Source organism: Plectropomus leopardus, chromosome 20 (genome assembly GCF_008729295.1).
Source record: "Plectropomus leopardus isolate mb chromosome 20, YSFRI_Pleo_2.0, whole genome shotgun sequence".
NCBI lineage: Eukaryota > Metazoa > Chordata > Actinopteri > Perciformes > Serranidae > Plectropomus > Plectropomus leopardus.
Genome location: NC_056482.1, coordinates 3745151 through 3760046, shown reverse-complemented (window position 1 = coordinate 3760046; position 14896 = coordinate 3745151). Strand labels below are relative to the sequence as shown.

The window sequence follows — 14896 nt, the reverse complement described above, 5'->3', positions numbered from 1 at the left end:
TATTGTTTTTAGATTTTTCAGTGGGAGAAAGAGTTCATGTAATTTTACTAATTTTTGACGAGGGAATTATAGTTTATTGGCGGGAAACACAAATTATAAATTAAAAGAAAAATATTTTTTATATATTTTACAGCAAGTCTAGACGATTCTCTTCTTGGAAAACACTATATATAACTATAACTAAATAGAATGTTTTGTGAAGTATTTGTCGTATTAATAAATTTTGTCACACCAGAGCTTCCGTACTTTGAGTCACATGAGTGATTTGTTTGGGTCGTGACAGAGATGCATCTTTTGCTTACATATAGTTAGCCCAAGCGAGACAGTAATAACGTTACCGTTTTTGGTGAAATAATCCGGTCATAAAAACGAAACATTACACCTCAAAACAATCTCACGAGGACGATAAAAAGGACGATATTTCATTGAAGCGGAAGCGTTTCGGGAGTCAGTGTTTACGCTAATGAGTGGTAAGGTGGTCTGCGGCTCTGCTTCTAGCTTGTTTTTTAAGCGTTCAGTTTTGCTAACACGACATGTTTTTGGTACATATTCAGATAAATATGTAAACTAGCTTCATTCTGTTTCCTCCAGCAAACGTTACTCATCAAAAGCGATGCTTCGGTGGATTCTTGGTGGTCGAGAAGCTCAGGGTTCAGTGGAGGTAAGATGTAACGCGAGCTAACGAAGCTAATATTTTAATGCCAAATTAGCTCTGTGGTCAATGTGTCTCGTTTATTAAATACTGTTACGTTATTCCTTATTGCAGATGTGGTAATACTGTTTACAAACTCCGCTAATCTCCATTAGCTCAGTGCAAAAAATATTGTTCAAGCAGTAATGGAAAGTAACTAAGTAACGTTACATTTACTCAAGTACTGTAGCCTTACTTAATTTACTGTTTACTTCACGATATTTGATATTTAAGTTACTAACGTTAGTTTTTTTTTTTTTTTTTGCGGATTCAGATTTATAGAAAATAACCAGTGGTGTAATGTAATGAAATGATAATGCTGTGTACCTACGTATTTTTGGGAGTATTATGTACTTAGGTTGAGTTTTATATTTCTGATAACATTCACTTTTGCTCCACTACATTTCCTTAATAAAATGTGTACCTTGTACATGCATTTCTCCTAAGCATTTTGGTGACTTACTACAAAATAAAGAAGGAATGGGAGGGAAGCAAAACTTTTGTTCTTTAAGTTCTTTAAATTGTAATAAAGACCTTGTTTTTCTTTCATTTAAGGTGGTGTATGTTACAAAAAGTAGATATCATTATTATAAAAATTATGACAATTTGCTGTCATTGCCAGAATTAATTGTAGTTTTACGACTTAAGCACGTTTAATAAAATAAAATCACTTTTGATACTTAAATACTATAAATATTAGATACTTGTAGACCTTTACCCTAGCAGTTTTCTAATAGGTGACTTTAACTTCTACCAAAGACATTTTCTGGTTAGATATCTGTACTTTTACTCAAGTATATTTTTCAGGTACTTCATCCACCACTAACAATAATTAACAAGTTTTGATGTAAAATTGAGCTAAAATTCACAGAGATCAGAAATCATATTTATCATATGGTATATTTCATATGTGTATGTCAATTAGGCTACTCAACCAATGCTTTTATTTTGTGAAGAAAACTTTGTCTTTCTTGCATGCCTCCATGGTGAAGGATCCAAAAAAGCAGACAATTCTTGATGAATTAAAGTCAAGTCGGGAGACTGTGTTTAACAACAGCAAAACTATATTATATATATATATATATATATATATATATATATATATATATATATAAATTGCTGCTTACAAACTCTCACACAACTTATGCAGTGTAATCTAAGTCTCATTTATGTAGTCTTATTCTCAGTACTTCCCAAATAGACAGCCCTTTCTCATGGGGAATTAAACTAAAAGTGAAACTTATCTATGATCTCTCCAAAGCCAGTCTCTGCTGACAAAAGGAGGAATTAAAAATTGCTGAACATGGAGATGATGGTCCACTGCTGCCTCGATCTTTTAGTTTGTTGTATTATTGTGTGAATTTGGTTGATCAAAACTAACCCTTCGCAACACCAAATTCACACATGAACACAAAGAAACCACCTGATCGAGGCCGCGGTAGGCGAGCAGCCCCGATGTTCAGTGATGTAAAATCATTGTCTTTGCTAATGGAGTTCGTCTTTGAAGAGAGCAGATAAGATAAGTTTCATGTTCATACAAGTTCCCCATCAGAAAGGGCTGTTTGGGAAGCACTGAAAAACACAACTGAAAAAATGAAAGTTAGATTATACTGAATGAGTTGTGTGAGAGCTTTTAAATGTGTGTTTTCATACAGTTTTTCTGTGTTTAAATTCACCAAAAATGATTTGAAGTTTTGGATTTTTCATTCACTGGAGGCCTCTGTTTTGCGCATTGTAGACAGTTTGGTCCAGTTGTGGTTCCCAACCTCTAAAAGGTCACCGAATCAATAAAAAATAAATAAATCTGAGAAGTCATGAGATAATTTATGGTAGAGAAAGGAGAAAAAAATAAAGTCCTGTGACCGAAATTGCTATTTATTTTGCAGACTTCTCTCTAATCCTTGTTTTTTTTTTCTTCAAGATTGAAAAATTTGGCCTCTACGGGCCTCGAAAATAGCAGTGGAGAAGACTATCTCAGACATGACATGGGGCACCATGTGCACACTCTTTTTTGGTATTGCATTCTTTTTAGAAAAGGTATTGTCCTAAAGTTAGTGCTTAATCTGAGAAATTATCTAATAAATGTAAAGCAGTAAAATAACAAGGTTTCACTTGGAATGTAGTGGACTAGAAGTAGAAAGCAGCAGAAAATGGATAAACTTAAAGCAGTGATATTCAACTCCCCGCCTCCCCAACAGAGGTCCTAGCTAAGCCCCTAAATGTCCAAATATCCAAGAAATGTAAATGTAAAATGTAAAAAAAAAGTAAAAAGTTATAAAGTCCTAGAAATATCCTAAAATTCTTGAAACATCTTGAGGTCCTAGAAATGTCTTAAAATCCCAGAAATGTCCTTAAATCCTGGTAACATCCTGGAGTGCTAGAAATGTCTAAAAAAATTTAAATCCTAGAAATGTCCTAAGTCTAATCTTGTTGAAAAACTCATTTATTGTCTTTGGCTTTCTCAGACCATGTATGAAAGTTGACAGTTTCTGTAGTCTTTACCTTGTGGTTTCACTGCCTTTTAAATAGCTTGGTCTTTTTCTTCCTCTCTTGTCCTCTTTTATGTCATTTATGCCATTTTTTATTTATTATTTTTATCACTATTGCTTTCTAACTTATTTATCGATGTACAGCATTTTGGTCAACTCTGTTTTTAAATGTGCTTTGCGAATACATTTGGATTTGATAGTCCTAGAAGTCCTAGAAATGGCTTTAAATCCTAGAAACATCCTAAAATCCCAGAAATGTCCCTAATATCCTAAAAATGTCCTTAAGACCTAGAAATGTCCTTAAGTCCTAGAAACATCCTAAAATCCTAGAAACATCCTTTAAAGTCCTGGAAATGTCTTGATATCCAAGAAACATGTATGGGTCTGCTGCATCTGGCCCCTGGCCTCCTGGTTTTTTTTTTTGCAAAAGTATCCCTGACTTAAAGTATAAGACCCTTCAAAAGTCCTTCAGAACAATACTTAGCAATTGTACAGTTACTTTGTGCTGCTGTCTGTGGACGCTCTCCAGCCTCCTCTCTGAGTCCACTGCCTGCCTCTGCTACTCTGCCTGTTTGTCTCACTACTTTCCCTCTTATGTCTGCAGAAAAGCCCCGTGTTGTGCATCGGAGAGGAACAGCCCAAAAACTGCTTCACTGAGCTGCAGGTGCTGAAAGGACATTTTGACATTGTTCGATTTCTGGTGCAGATTGATGACTTCAGGTAAGCAGACCACAACCCCCCCCCTCCTATTTTATTCTCTCTCTCTAACCTCTCTCCTCTCTACCCTTGGCTGGCCTCGATCCCTCTGTGATTGACAGGAGATCCTCACCTACAGAAAACTTACAGAGCATGACAAGAGCCCAATCATCACCACTATGTGATTGTGTGTGCACAGTACAGTCGAGCCAAAGCCCCTCCATGCACTGTCCATGCACACATGCACGCACACGTATAAAGCTTTTGCACCTGCTCTCCTCTCCGCTGCTTTGTGGAAGCATGCTGCACACCGGCATGGTAGAGTGGGCCTGCATAAGTGGTCAGATTGGGATTTATAACAGAACTAAGTACGTGCGTGTGTGTGTGTCAGGAGGTGGGGGGTTGGCTTCACGCCTGGTCTCCTCCAGTAATAACCCCCTCCTCTGGGTCTCGTCCTCTCCACTCACAGGTCCACAGTCGGGGGGCAAAGGCCAGAAAATTCTCTCCAGATTGCTTTTGAAGTCCGAAAATGTATCCTCGACAGTTCCTCTCCTCTCATTTTATCTCTCTTTTTTTTTTTATCCGGTCATCCTGTCTGTTGATTTTGGGAACAGGTAGTGCGGATGGCGCAGGGTCAGAGGGCAAGTGAAGGTGGAAAGCCCCAGGACAGGTGTTTTTTTAAGATTTCTCGGGCGGAGATGGAGCTACGGGAAATGATCCCTCACACAGATAGAGATTAACTTGGCGACTACATTTAAGATGAGGTCTGCCAAGTGCGCTGAGATATTTCTGTCACGTATGAGTCTACCTGCAAGAAGCAACTCACATCTTTTACGTTCTGTTTTCCAGATGTGCCTCAGCCGGCGACGATGGCCTTGTTTTGGTGTGGAATGTCGAGGTAATAGGCTCCAAGTTGATTATTTCAGCGCATTGTGAAATTGCACACAACACGGTGGCACTAATTGCTTTTTTTTTTTTCCTTGTGTTAGACCGGGGAGAGGCTGCAGGAGCTGAGGGGCCATTCCCAGCAAATAACAGCCATAACCACCTTCACCTGTAATAATGGCCTCACATCGCACACCTCGCTCATCACAGCCTCCTCAGACCGAAGCCTCAGTGTATCCTCATACCAGAAGACACCTCTGTGTTTAAACAAACACTTATATCATTCACTCAGTCATTGTGTTTCTGTGTTTGTAATTCAAACTTGATTTTCTTTAACCTGGTGCGTCAGCTGTGGGACCCGGATACAGGCAACCGAGTTCAGACCATTTCAGATCTGCAGTCTTCTGTAAAGGTAAGCCCCTGTAGAAAAGTATAAATGTATTGGAAACTTTGCATGTGGGCCTTACGCCTGAATAAGTCACTTTTACAGAAAAGTCACAAATTCCAATGTACTGGGTCAGACCTAATAACTAATGTAAGGCTTCTAGCATGACACAAGTTTGAATGAAATGCTGTCAGATTGACTTACAGACTACAGCGACACAAGGTTTTTATTGTTATTATTGTTTTTTATTATTGAGCTTTAAATAAAAAACAGTCAAAAAAGGCACAGCGTAGCCATGTTCACAATTTTGCAAGAGACAAGAGCAGCAGTCAAAACAGTCAAAATATGCAGACAGCCAACAGCAGCACAAGCTAGCACATGAGAAATAAATGGAAGTCTTGTTCAGGCTTATTAAGAGCACTGTAATAGATGTATCACTTAAAGGGGAAGTTCAGTGTTTTATTTATTTATTTATTTGATAGTTCATAGATAATAAACAGTACAACATTTGCCTGTTACAAGCTGAAGTAACTGATGTTTCAAATGTAGAGATTATAGCTAATGCTAGTTTCCGACTCCTGTCCCTAGTTAAGCTTTTAGCAAAGAAAAAAAAGATATTAAAGTTACATGCAATACCATGCATTTTAACAGTTATGGTAAAAAGACAAAAAGGCACATATTTATATCAAGATTACATACAGATTACATTAAAACAAAAATACACATTAAGGGTACACACTCTAACAAAACTGAACTGTAAGGCATTATACATTGATGTTGACATTGACAGGCTCAGATTGTTACTCTAAGTGTCTGACAACATATGGAAAGGACCCTTTAGATATAGACCCTTTTGTTAAAGAGTAAGATCCTTTTTGTTTAACCAGAAACAGGACCAAAATTACTATTGCCAAATTCACCTGACTCCATTTAAATAACCAGTAATTTCAGCATGTATAGAGCCAATTTTATCTCTAAAATAATCCAACTCTGGGCAATTACAGTTGTGTGATGTAACATACTAATTAAAATGCTTGAGTCTAAAGGTTGTTCTGCCATTTATGATTGTAGATAAAAATGGTAATTGCCTCCTCTTGATCATACATTAAGGTTAATTGCAACAGCTATAGGTTAATTGCATTTGGTTTCTTTTCTTGGCTGTTATGTTGATATTTAAAAATGGAGCATATATGTTATGTGCTGCTCTCTGTGTGTGTGTGTGTGGGTGCGCGCGTGTCTCTCTCTCTCTCTCAGTGTTTGCTGGTGCTGGAGCGGCTGTGTGTGTGGGTCTCTGGTGGGGAAGAACTGTGTGTGTGGAACAAAGACTTTCAGCTGCAGTGCCACAGACAGAACCACAGCGACACCGGTGAGGAGAAACAAAAGGAAGAAGAACTGTCACAATAAACGTCTCACGAGTTGATTGTTGCACTAACTGAGCTCACCCCCTGACTCTGCTGTTTGCACACAAACTGATGAATGTTGTTAATGCTTCTTGGCATTTTCGCAGGAATAACCGCTTTGATAGAGCTGCCCAAGAACTGTATAGCGGCTGCTATGGATAAAGAGATAGGTAAGAGACAGAATATGTTCAATAATTACAGAATATTTTATTCACAAATAGATGAAAACAATATATATGTATATTTTTAAAAAGTAATTTTATACATCACATGTGGAACCAGCTGCAATACATTGAGTATATTCATGTATTAGATTCATCGCCCACCCCAACCCCCCAAAATATCTGCTTTTCCCACCTTAAAATTCTGTTTTCTGACATATTGGATTATTTAATTAACCTGTCATACCTCTATCTTTAATTCGAATTTACCAGAAGGCTATTCGACATGGACAAGCATCAATATCAACAAAATTTTAGTGCCTCAAACACTTTTTGATAAACAAACTCTGATTTCTGTGCTTTTTTTATGCACTCTTACCCTTAAAATGTGTGTTTTTTAACTTTCCAGATTAACCCTTTGAAACCTCTGCAAATTGGTTTTATTTCAAAAACACCAGTAGAAGAAGAAGAAGAAATAACCCATAACTAAGAAAAAATTACCTGAAAATTAGAAAAAAACAAGCCAAAAAAGAAAGTAAACAAAAAAGAAAAAAGAAGGAAATTATCTGGAAAAAGTGCTTGAAATTACAGTAATATTATAACATAGTTTTTGATATGATATTAAAATAATTTAATTATAATTTTTCCCTAGTTTTTTTCACTATCTTTTTCCAAAGCTTTATAAAAAATCATTTATCTTTTTTAGCTTTATAAAAAATCTGCTGAGATGCTCATTGCCTTTTCTCATGTTTCTGAAAGATATTGCACCAATTTGCTGAAGGTTCAAAGTTTTAGATATTATAAAAGGCGTCTGAAAGCAGCATGAGGAAAGTGATGTTGCTTCAGGTTCAAGGAGTTAATATTGCATAGAAAGAGAATACTTTGCAACTGCTTAACAATGTATCAACTAAAAAGCTGGAAAAATAGTCAAATATATTTATGTTAATAGAGGTGGGAGGTAACTGAGTACATTTACCCATGTTCTACACTTAAGTTAATTTTGAGGCACTTGTTACAGAGTATTTTATGCTACTTTATACTCATAGGGGATATTGTACTTTTTTTCCCTCTACATTTATAATGACAGTTATTTTCCTATCGTTTGTTTGCAGTGATCTACAGGCTGACAGTCTCCACTGACTCCTCCCTGTCACTGGCAGAAATCCGCTGCCTGTCTGACCACCAGGACAGGATTCGAGCTCTCATCAACGTCAATGGTCAGTCTGTCTTTTTTTTTTTGGTTTTGCTCGTCTGGTCAAGAATACGAGCTCAAAACAGTTTTAATTTATCCAAACCTGCTTAACTGGCATTTGTTCTGGCATATTGAAAGTAGCCTACATCAACAACCTGTGCTGATTAACATAATATTATGCTTATAACCAAAAAGCAGATCAAATTTTAGTAGAGGTGGGAGGGGGCAGAGTGACCCTTGCTGTCTTTGTTAATTTGAATTTGAATTGAATCCTGATGTTTTGGGGTGACAAGAGGAGACAGTACAGTCTGTCAAGAAAAACAGAACTGCATCAATATGGCGACATTTTGTCCTAAATAACCACGATCGACCTGGCGAGTTTTTAGTAAAACTTCATCAAAAACTACTCTTTCTATTTATTCCTGTCACTTGCTTTCAAAGTTCCACAATGGACGTGTAATCGCTGATCCATAAAGATGAAATTAGGAATTATCTGCGCAACACTGCCTTATTTCACTACAAAAACCAACATAGGTGACAGAAAGCAGAAATTCTCCAGTAAGCTAAATTACCGTTGCTAATAACAAGCTAGGCTACTTGCTGTTGGCTATTATGAATGTTATTTTCTGTTTTAAAAAGTAATGTAAAAACATTTTGGAAGATATCAACTAGACCACTTACCCCTCTTTTTTGTATCCAGTCTGATCTGGAGCACAGAGCTGATAGCTTCGTAGTTTGTTTACATGAAGTAACAGAAGTGCATATTTAATGGACTCAGTATGAACAGAGAGCTATGATGCTCGTTTGCAGTAGGGACACAGTGTCATGATGTGCCACTCAGGAGCAGCTGCTGGGTCAAGTGCGACACCTGGTAAACTTCGGCATATGTTCAGTCTGGTCCCGTGTTTGGCTTAACCCTCATTTTACATGCTTTGCATTGTTATTTTTTATTTTTTCATGCATATGGCATACATTTTGGCAATATTGTGTCTTTTTGTTTGATCTTGGAATTTCCTGCTCAGCTCCTACAATAAGTCTAAAATACACTGTGTAAAAGAAACAATTACATTTATACTTATTACATACTCATTAAAAAATGTGCCATTGAAACTCATTCAAACTGCAAATTTTGATTCCACAGCCATCAAAGCATAAAAACATGCATTGTATTACTTCTGGGTGTCAGTCTGGACTTTTGTCTTGGAATTTGCAATTTTTTCTATTTTCAACCTGATAATGTCAATTTTTATTTTTTTTTTTACCATATTTGGCATATGGAGAAGATAAATGCTATTTCCCCTAGGTGCACTGTCACAAATAATGTTGCTGCAAATTATTTACATCTCCCAGGCTGTGATAATCTAAAAAAAAAAAAATCCACTTTGCATGTTGTACGTTTGTTGTGTTATTTTCCCTCAAAAACATCATGACAAAAACCTGGCATTTAAAGGGTTAAAATTCTAAAAATTCTAAAAATTCATGATTATTTGATATTTATGATTAGATTAAAAAATGTACTAATTAAAGTAGAAAGTAATATTATTGTATGATATTTTTCAAAGCTTGATTTTGAAAAGCACATTTTGTGCACAGAGTGTATACTATGATATTTAAGTGTCTAAAGGTTAACATAAAACTGGTTTGAAAATGTTCATACTCGCCTAACCCTGGTTCCATGTCCTCTTCAGACGGGCTCTTCGCCAGCGGTTCCCATGCGGGCGAGTTGATCTTATGGGATGCGATTGATTGGAACATCCTGGCCTATGAGCACATCCTGTGGGAGGAGTCACAAGCCAGCACTCAGGCCGAAATACGACTGGCTGCCCCCAAACCCAGTGAGATGTCCATTCAGCATCTGACCACCAATGGACGGGTGAGGAAGACAGGATGAGTGGACTTAAAAACTGTCAGTGTCTTGGGTTTTTTTTTATCATTATGTGTGTTTGTGTGTTTTTTAGCTCATCCTTGCAGCCGTGGGCAGCGGCCTGTACGTGTACAGCATTCTGACCAAGACTGTGGTGGCCTACAGGAAGGTGGCCCACGACTCGAATGTGTTACACACCATGCTGTTATCTGACAGGTAAGATGTCACTTCCTGTCTCTAACCTGTCCAAGGTGTGACAGAGAACAAGGGCTTCAGTATGATTAATAAAAAACAACAAAAACTAAAAGCTTTTCACCTCTTTAGATTAATATTTTATTTCAATCAATCAGACTTAATTTGCACTTTTGATCAGCATTTTTCATACAGACAGGCATGCAAACACATGAATGAAAACAGGACTTTGTGATTAAGTAAAAAAATTAAAAAATTGAAGTACTCATTAAAACCAGAAACTGAGGAAGTGAGGAAATGCTACCAAAAGTGAGTAAACAGCAGAGGCAGAATAAAAGCTATGAATAGAGGGAAAAAGACAACAGGTAAATAGATAAATAAACAAGTAAATATACAGATAAAATGATAATAGTAATAATTAAAGATAAATAAGTAAATTACTCAAACTGCAGATAACAGGTAATTGACAAGATAACAGCACAAAGTACTTTAATAATAAGTAAATATACTAAAATAATAAAATGATACATGAATAAAATGATAGTAAAACTGTAAAAAAAATAAAAATAAATAATTAAACAGATAAATAATTATTTGCCACTGATTGCTTTTCTAAATGATGTTCTTAGAGAAGACACACTTCTCACTTGTACCAGTTTTTAACTTTGAACTCCAGAATCTCTGCTTAAAGGAACAGTTCACCCGCAGATCAGAAACACTCATTTTTTATTTTACCTATAGTGCTGCTTTTTAATCTGAATTGTTTTGGTGTGAGTTGCCGAGTGTTAGAGATTTGGACCACAGAGAGTTCTGCCTTCTCTCCAATACAGGTGCATCTCAAAAAATTATAATATTGTGGAAAACGTTACTTTTTCTAAGTATTTTAATTCAAAAAGGTAAACTCATATAATGTGGTATAATGTGTATTCATTACACGTAAATGAGAATATTTCAAGCAGTTTTTTAAATTTTTTTTATTTTGATGACTATGGCTGATAGTAAATCAGAAATCCAGTACCTGTACCTCCAGTACTGGATACATGTTAGTTTATGTAGTGAGTCTGGAATATGTTAAATTGTCACCTCCTCAAATAACTAATGGAAAATATTAATGTTTTTCACAATATTCAAATTTTTTGAGATGCACTCAAAGGGGGCGTGCATTTTCTCGTGGATGAGAGGTTTGCAGCAGTGACAGCAGAAGATGTAAACATTAATGGCGTCCTGCTCAGCTGAGCTCTAACAATAGCTGTAGATGCTTTTTTCTGCCCTGATTTGATTGGTGAATCTAGTTCAGTAGAGAGAAAATAGTTCCCACATGAAATTGCTCAAAACAAGGTCTGTAGATTATCATGAGTTACAGTGTCATGATTTCTTAAAAGAAACATTACTGTTGAGTTTTTCTTTTTTTTTTTTATTATTGATGTTCTCCTTTATTTCAATGTAAACAAACAGACAAGTTATTATCTGTAGCTGTACAACGTCCGGAGGCCTGTGACAAATGCACATTTTTATAACAGCCAAAATAAACATTTAGTAGTCATAGTCAAACAGTTGGATCATCAGTGATCACAGAGACGCTGTGAGCAAAAAAAAAGTCCCATGACCTCTTAAAGGTCTCGCCTTCATCTTTGACTCAGCTAACATCTGCCTGTATAACATTTCACTTTTTTTAACAGATCCCAGAGAAGCAAACTGGAATAAAATGCTTATAAGCAGTCCAATAGAATCAATAAACAAAAAGAGAGAGTGACTTTTCCATCATGTTAATGTCCATTTTAAAATGTATTTTTTGGCTGCTTTGAGCACCACAAACCGAGTGATATTTAGTTCCATTATATTAGAGAGAAGGCAGACGTCTCTACAGCCGATATCCAACACTCCCAACTTACAAAAAACGGTTTAGATTTATTGATTGCAGGTAAGAGGTAAACAATGTAGGTTTTATGTTGGAGTGAACGCTCTTTTAATGCATGATTTTGTGTTGTGATCTATAATTTGAATGAAATATTTTAGTGTAGACTTATTTTAGATATTCAGACAGTACAAAAAAAATATAAATAGTCAAAATATTGTATATTTATTGCAAAAAGCAATAAAAAGAGAACAGTGCAGTACACATCTGTGTCCACGTGTGTGAAATACACTTAACTGTAATTACAGGTCGACAGATTATCGGCCTGGTTAATTATTGGGGCTGATATTTGGCATTTTGCCGATCATCTGTGTCAGTGTTTTATATTAGTGATCACAGATAAAATTAATAAATTAAAAAGTGCAAAGAAAGTGTCAGCATGGGAGGAACTTTTACTTTGTGGAACCTTAGGGAGCTGTTTTTATTTATTCATTTTTATTTAAATTTTAACTTGACTTTATAAAAAAAACTTGCTATTACATGCTATATATTATTATTGCCATTTAAGATAATTGCATTGTTACAGGTAATTGCACTACTAAAAATAGCACTTCAGTACAAGTTCAGTTTTTAACTAAGTTTTGTGTTGGAATCTGTCATATTCCAAATTCTAAATATTGACAGAAGCATTTCATTTTTATTGTCATTCATCAGTTTCATTAGCTACTAATAATCGGTATCAGCCCTGAAAAACATTAGCGGTGGACCCCTAGCTTAGTTGTAATTTAAGCAGCTGTTGGACTGTTGGTGTGACTCTGTCTCTGTTTCAGCGAGCTCATGTCCTGCTCTGAAGACGGCAGTGTGAGGATGTGGGAGATCCAGGACCTGCCTTTGCCTGCTGAACCAGCCTCTGCAGGTGACACGTACACATACGCAAATACAACGTGTGACATGCTTTAATGTCACATTTTGAGACGTATCTTCCCATTTCCTCCTGTGGATTGCCTCCTTAAAGAAAACTGGACTCTGTTCCCAGTGATAGATTACACACACGAGTACGAATCACAAAGTTCAAAGCGTGAGGAAAATTGCCTGCACTCAACTTTTGTGTGCACAGTTGAGTGTGTTGATGCGTGGGTGGCGTGGAGGTGCAGTAATGCGGTCCAGATGTGGTGGTGTGTGTATCAAAGGAGAGTGGACTGTTCCAGCACTCCCAGAGCCTGTTTCCTACTTAAGTGGGGTGGTCTAAGTTTGTGTGTGTGTGTGTGTGTGTGTGTGTGTGTGCGTGTGTGTGGTCGTGCTATCTTTGATGGTCGAGCTGGTTGCAGTCGGTGTAGAGCTGTGGTCATTCTGAATAGATTTTGGCTGGAGAGTACACTCTGGCTACATAACTCGCTAATCAACACCAAACGCCAAATATTTGTCCATCGTTTGTTTAAAATCTCTGGGAAACTAGAAATCAGTAACTTGTACATTCTGTGTTCTTTAAGGGGAAATTTTAGTACATTTTAACCTATAATGGTGGCAATGTGGAATAGGGCTGCAACTAATGATTATTTTAATGAACCCTTTCTATACCTGGTTCGCCATTATTTTTCCTGAAAACAGTGCTGTTGGTTCCCTGAGGGCCCAGGCTCTTTATGAAAGTATTGCAGCGTAATTGAGAATGTATTGTGAGAATGCAAACAGCCAAAAAATGGGTATGTCATCTAGAGGCAAAACCATACCATAGAGGGTTAATCTGAGTCCTTCCTCTCTGACCAATAATGCAGGATTCTTTGGGATGTGGACTTTCAGCCGGTCAAACAAACAGACCGGTCCTCCGTCTAAGAAGGTCATGGACATCCCAAACATCAGGACGCTGGAGTTGACAGGCGATCTGATTGGACACTCGGGAGCAATCCAGGTATAATTTTTAATGCTGTCCAAAGCTTATGTTCTGCTTTCATAATGCTGCCACAAAAGTAACAACCCCCCTTTTTTTGTGTCAGATGTTCGTGAGCTTTCAGGAGAACGGTTTGGTCACCTGCTCGACGGACCACCTGCTCATTCTGTGGAAGAACGGAGAGAGGCAGTCCCACCTCCGCAGCCTGGCACTTTTCCAAAAACTGGAGGAGAACGGAGGACTTTGACCTTTAACCCCTGAATCACCACCTTTAAAGAACAAAAAATCAGATGTGAAGTCGTTGGATGGTGATGGCCTCACATCGTTTGTGTTTGCTGTAATGATTGTCGTTAGCTTTAATGATAATGTGATGTTTGCCTTTTGACTGAAAGTATTTAACTAAATTAATGGAAAGTATTGAAATCTAAAAAAAGAGCTCAGTAAATACCTCATATTTGAAACAGATCATTTGCAATGTTTTTATTTCTAGCCTGAAGTGTTTGAGCGCTGTGATGATGAGGTGAAGTCAGACTGGGGTGATGCTGGAGGCCTGTCAGGGTGCAGCAGGTACGTTACTGTCTGCTGCTCTCTGAACACCTGCACTCCTTGCTCCTCTTTTTGGGATTTCTGGGTGTTTATGAGTTAGAATGTGAAGCTGTACTGGGTTTATTATAATGGTACTTTAACTTTATTATCACTATTCTTTATTTAACATTATTATACCAGTACTTTATTTAACTCAACTATAACAGCACTTAATTCAACTTTATTATAACAATGCTTTATTTAACTTAACTGTAACAGTACTTTTTAAAAATTATGTCAATACTTTATTTAAATTATTATGCCAGTATTCAATTTAACTTTACTATAGTAGCACTTAATTGAACCTCATTATAACAGTACTTTATTTAACTTTATAACAACCATACTTCATTCAGCTTTATTATAACAGTACTTTATCTGACTTTCCTACAACTGTGCTTAATTTAACTTCATTGTAACAATACTTACCAGTATTTAATTTAACGTTTTTGAACTTTATTACAGTACTTTATTTAACTTAACTGTAACAGTACTTTAATAATGACAATACTTTATTTAAATTATTATAGTACTATATATATAGTACTTCATTTAACTTTACTATGACTGCACTTTATTTCAACTTCATTATAACAATACTTTAACTTTGTAACTA

At 36.5% G+C, this 14896-nt stretch overlaps 1 protein-coding gene across 1 annotated transcript; it reads left to right on the top strand.

Moving 5' to 3' along the window:
* The first annotated feature begins 270 nt into the window (after positions 1 to 270).
* On the top strand, positions 271 to 14160 carry wdr41 (WD repeat domain 41). The gene is made up of 14 exons (XM_042509401.1): positions 271 to 470; positions 592 to 661; positions 3785 to 3900; positions 4726 to 4774; positions 4866 to 4994; positions 5111 to 5173; positions 6401 to 6512; positions 6654 to 6716; positions 7820 to 7924; positions 9588 to 9772; positions 9858 to 9979; positions 12641 to 12726; positions 13583 to 13716; positions 13802 to 14160. Exons 2-14 carry the CDS (start codon positions 614 to 616, stop codon positions 13940 to 13942), a joined length of 1353 nt encoding a protein of 450 aa, XP_042365335.1. The 5' UTR covers positions 271 to 470; positions 592 to 613; the 3' UTR covers positions 13943 to 14160.
* Positions 14161 to 14896: the final 736 nt, after the last annotated feature.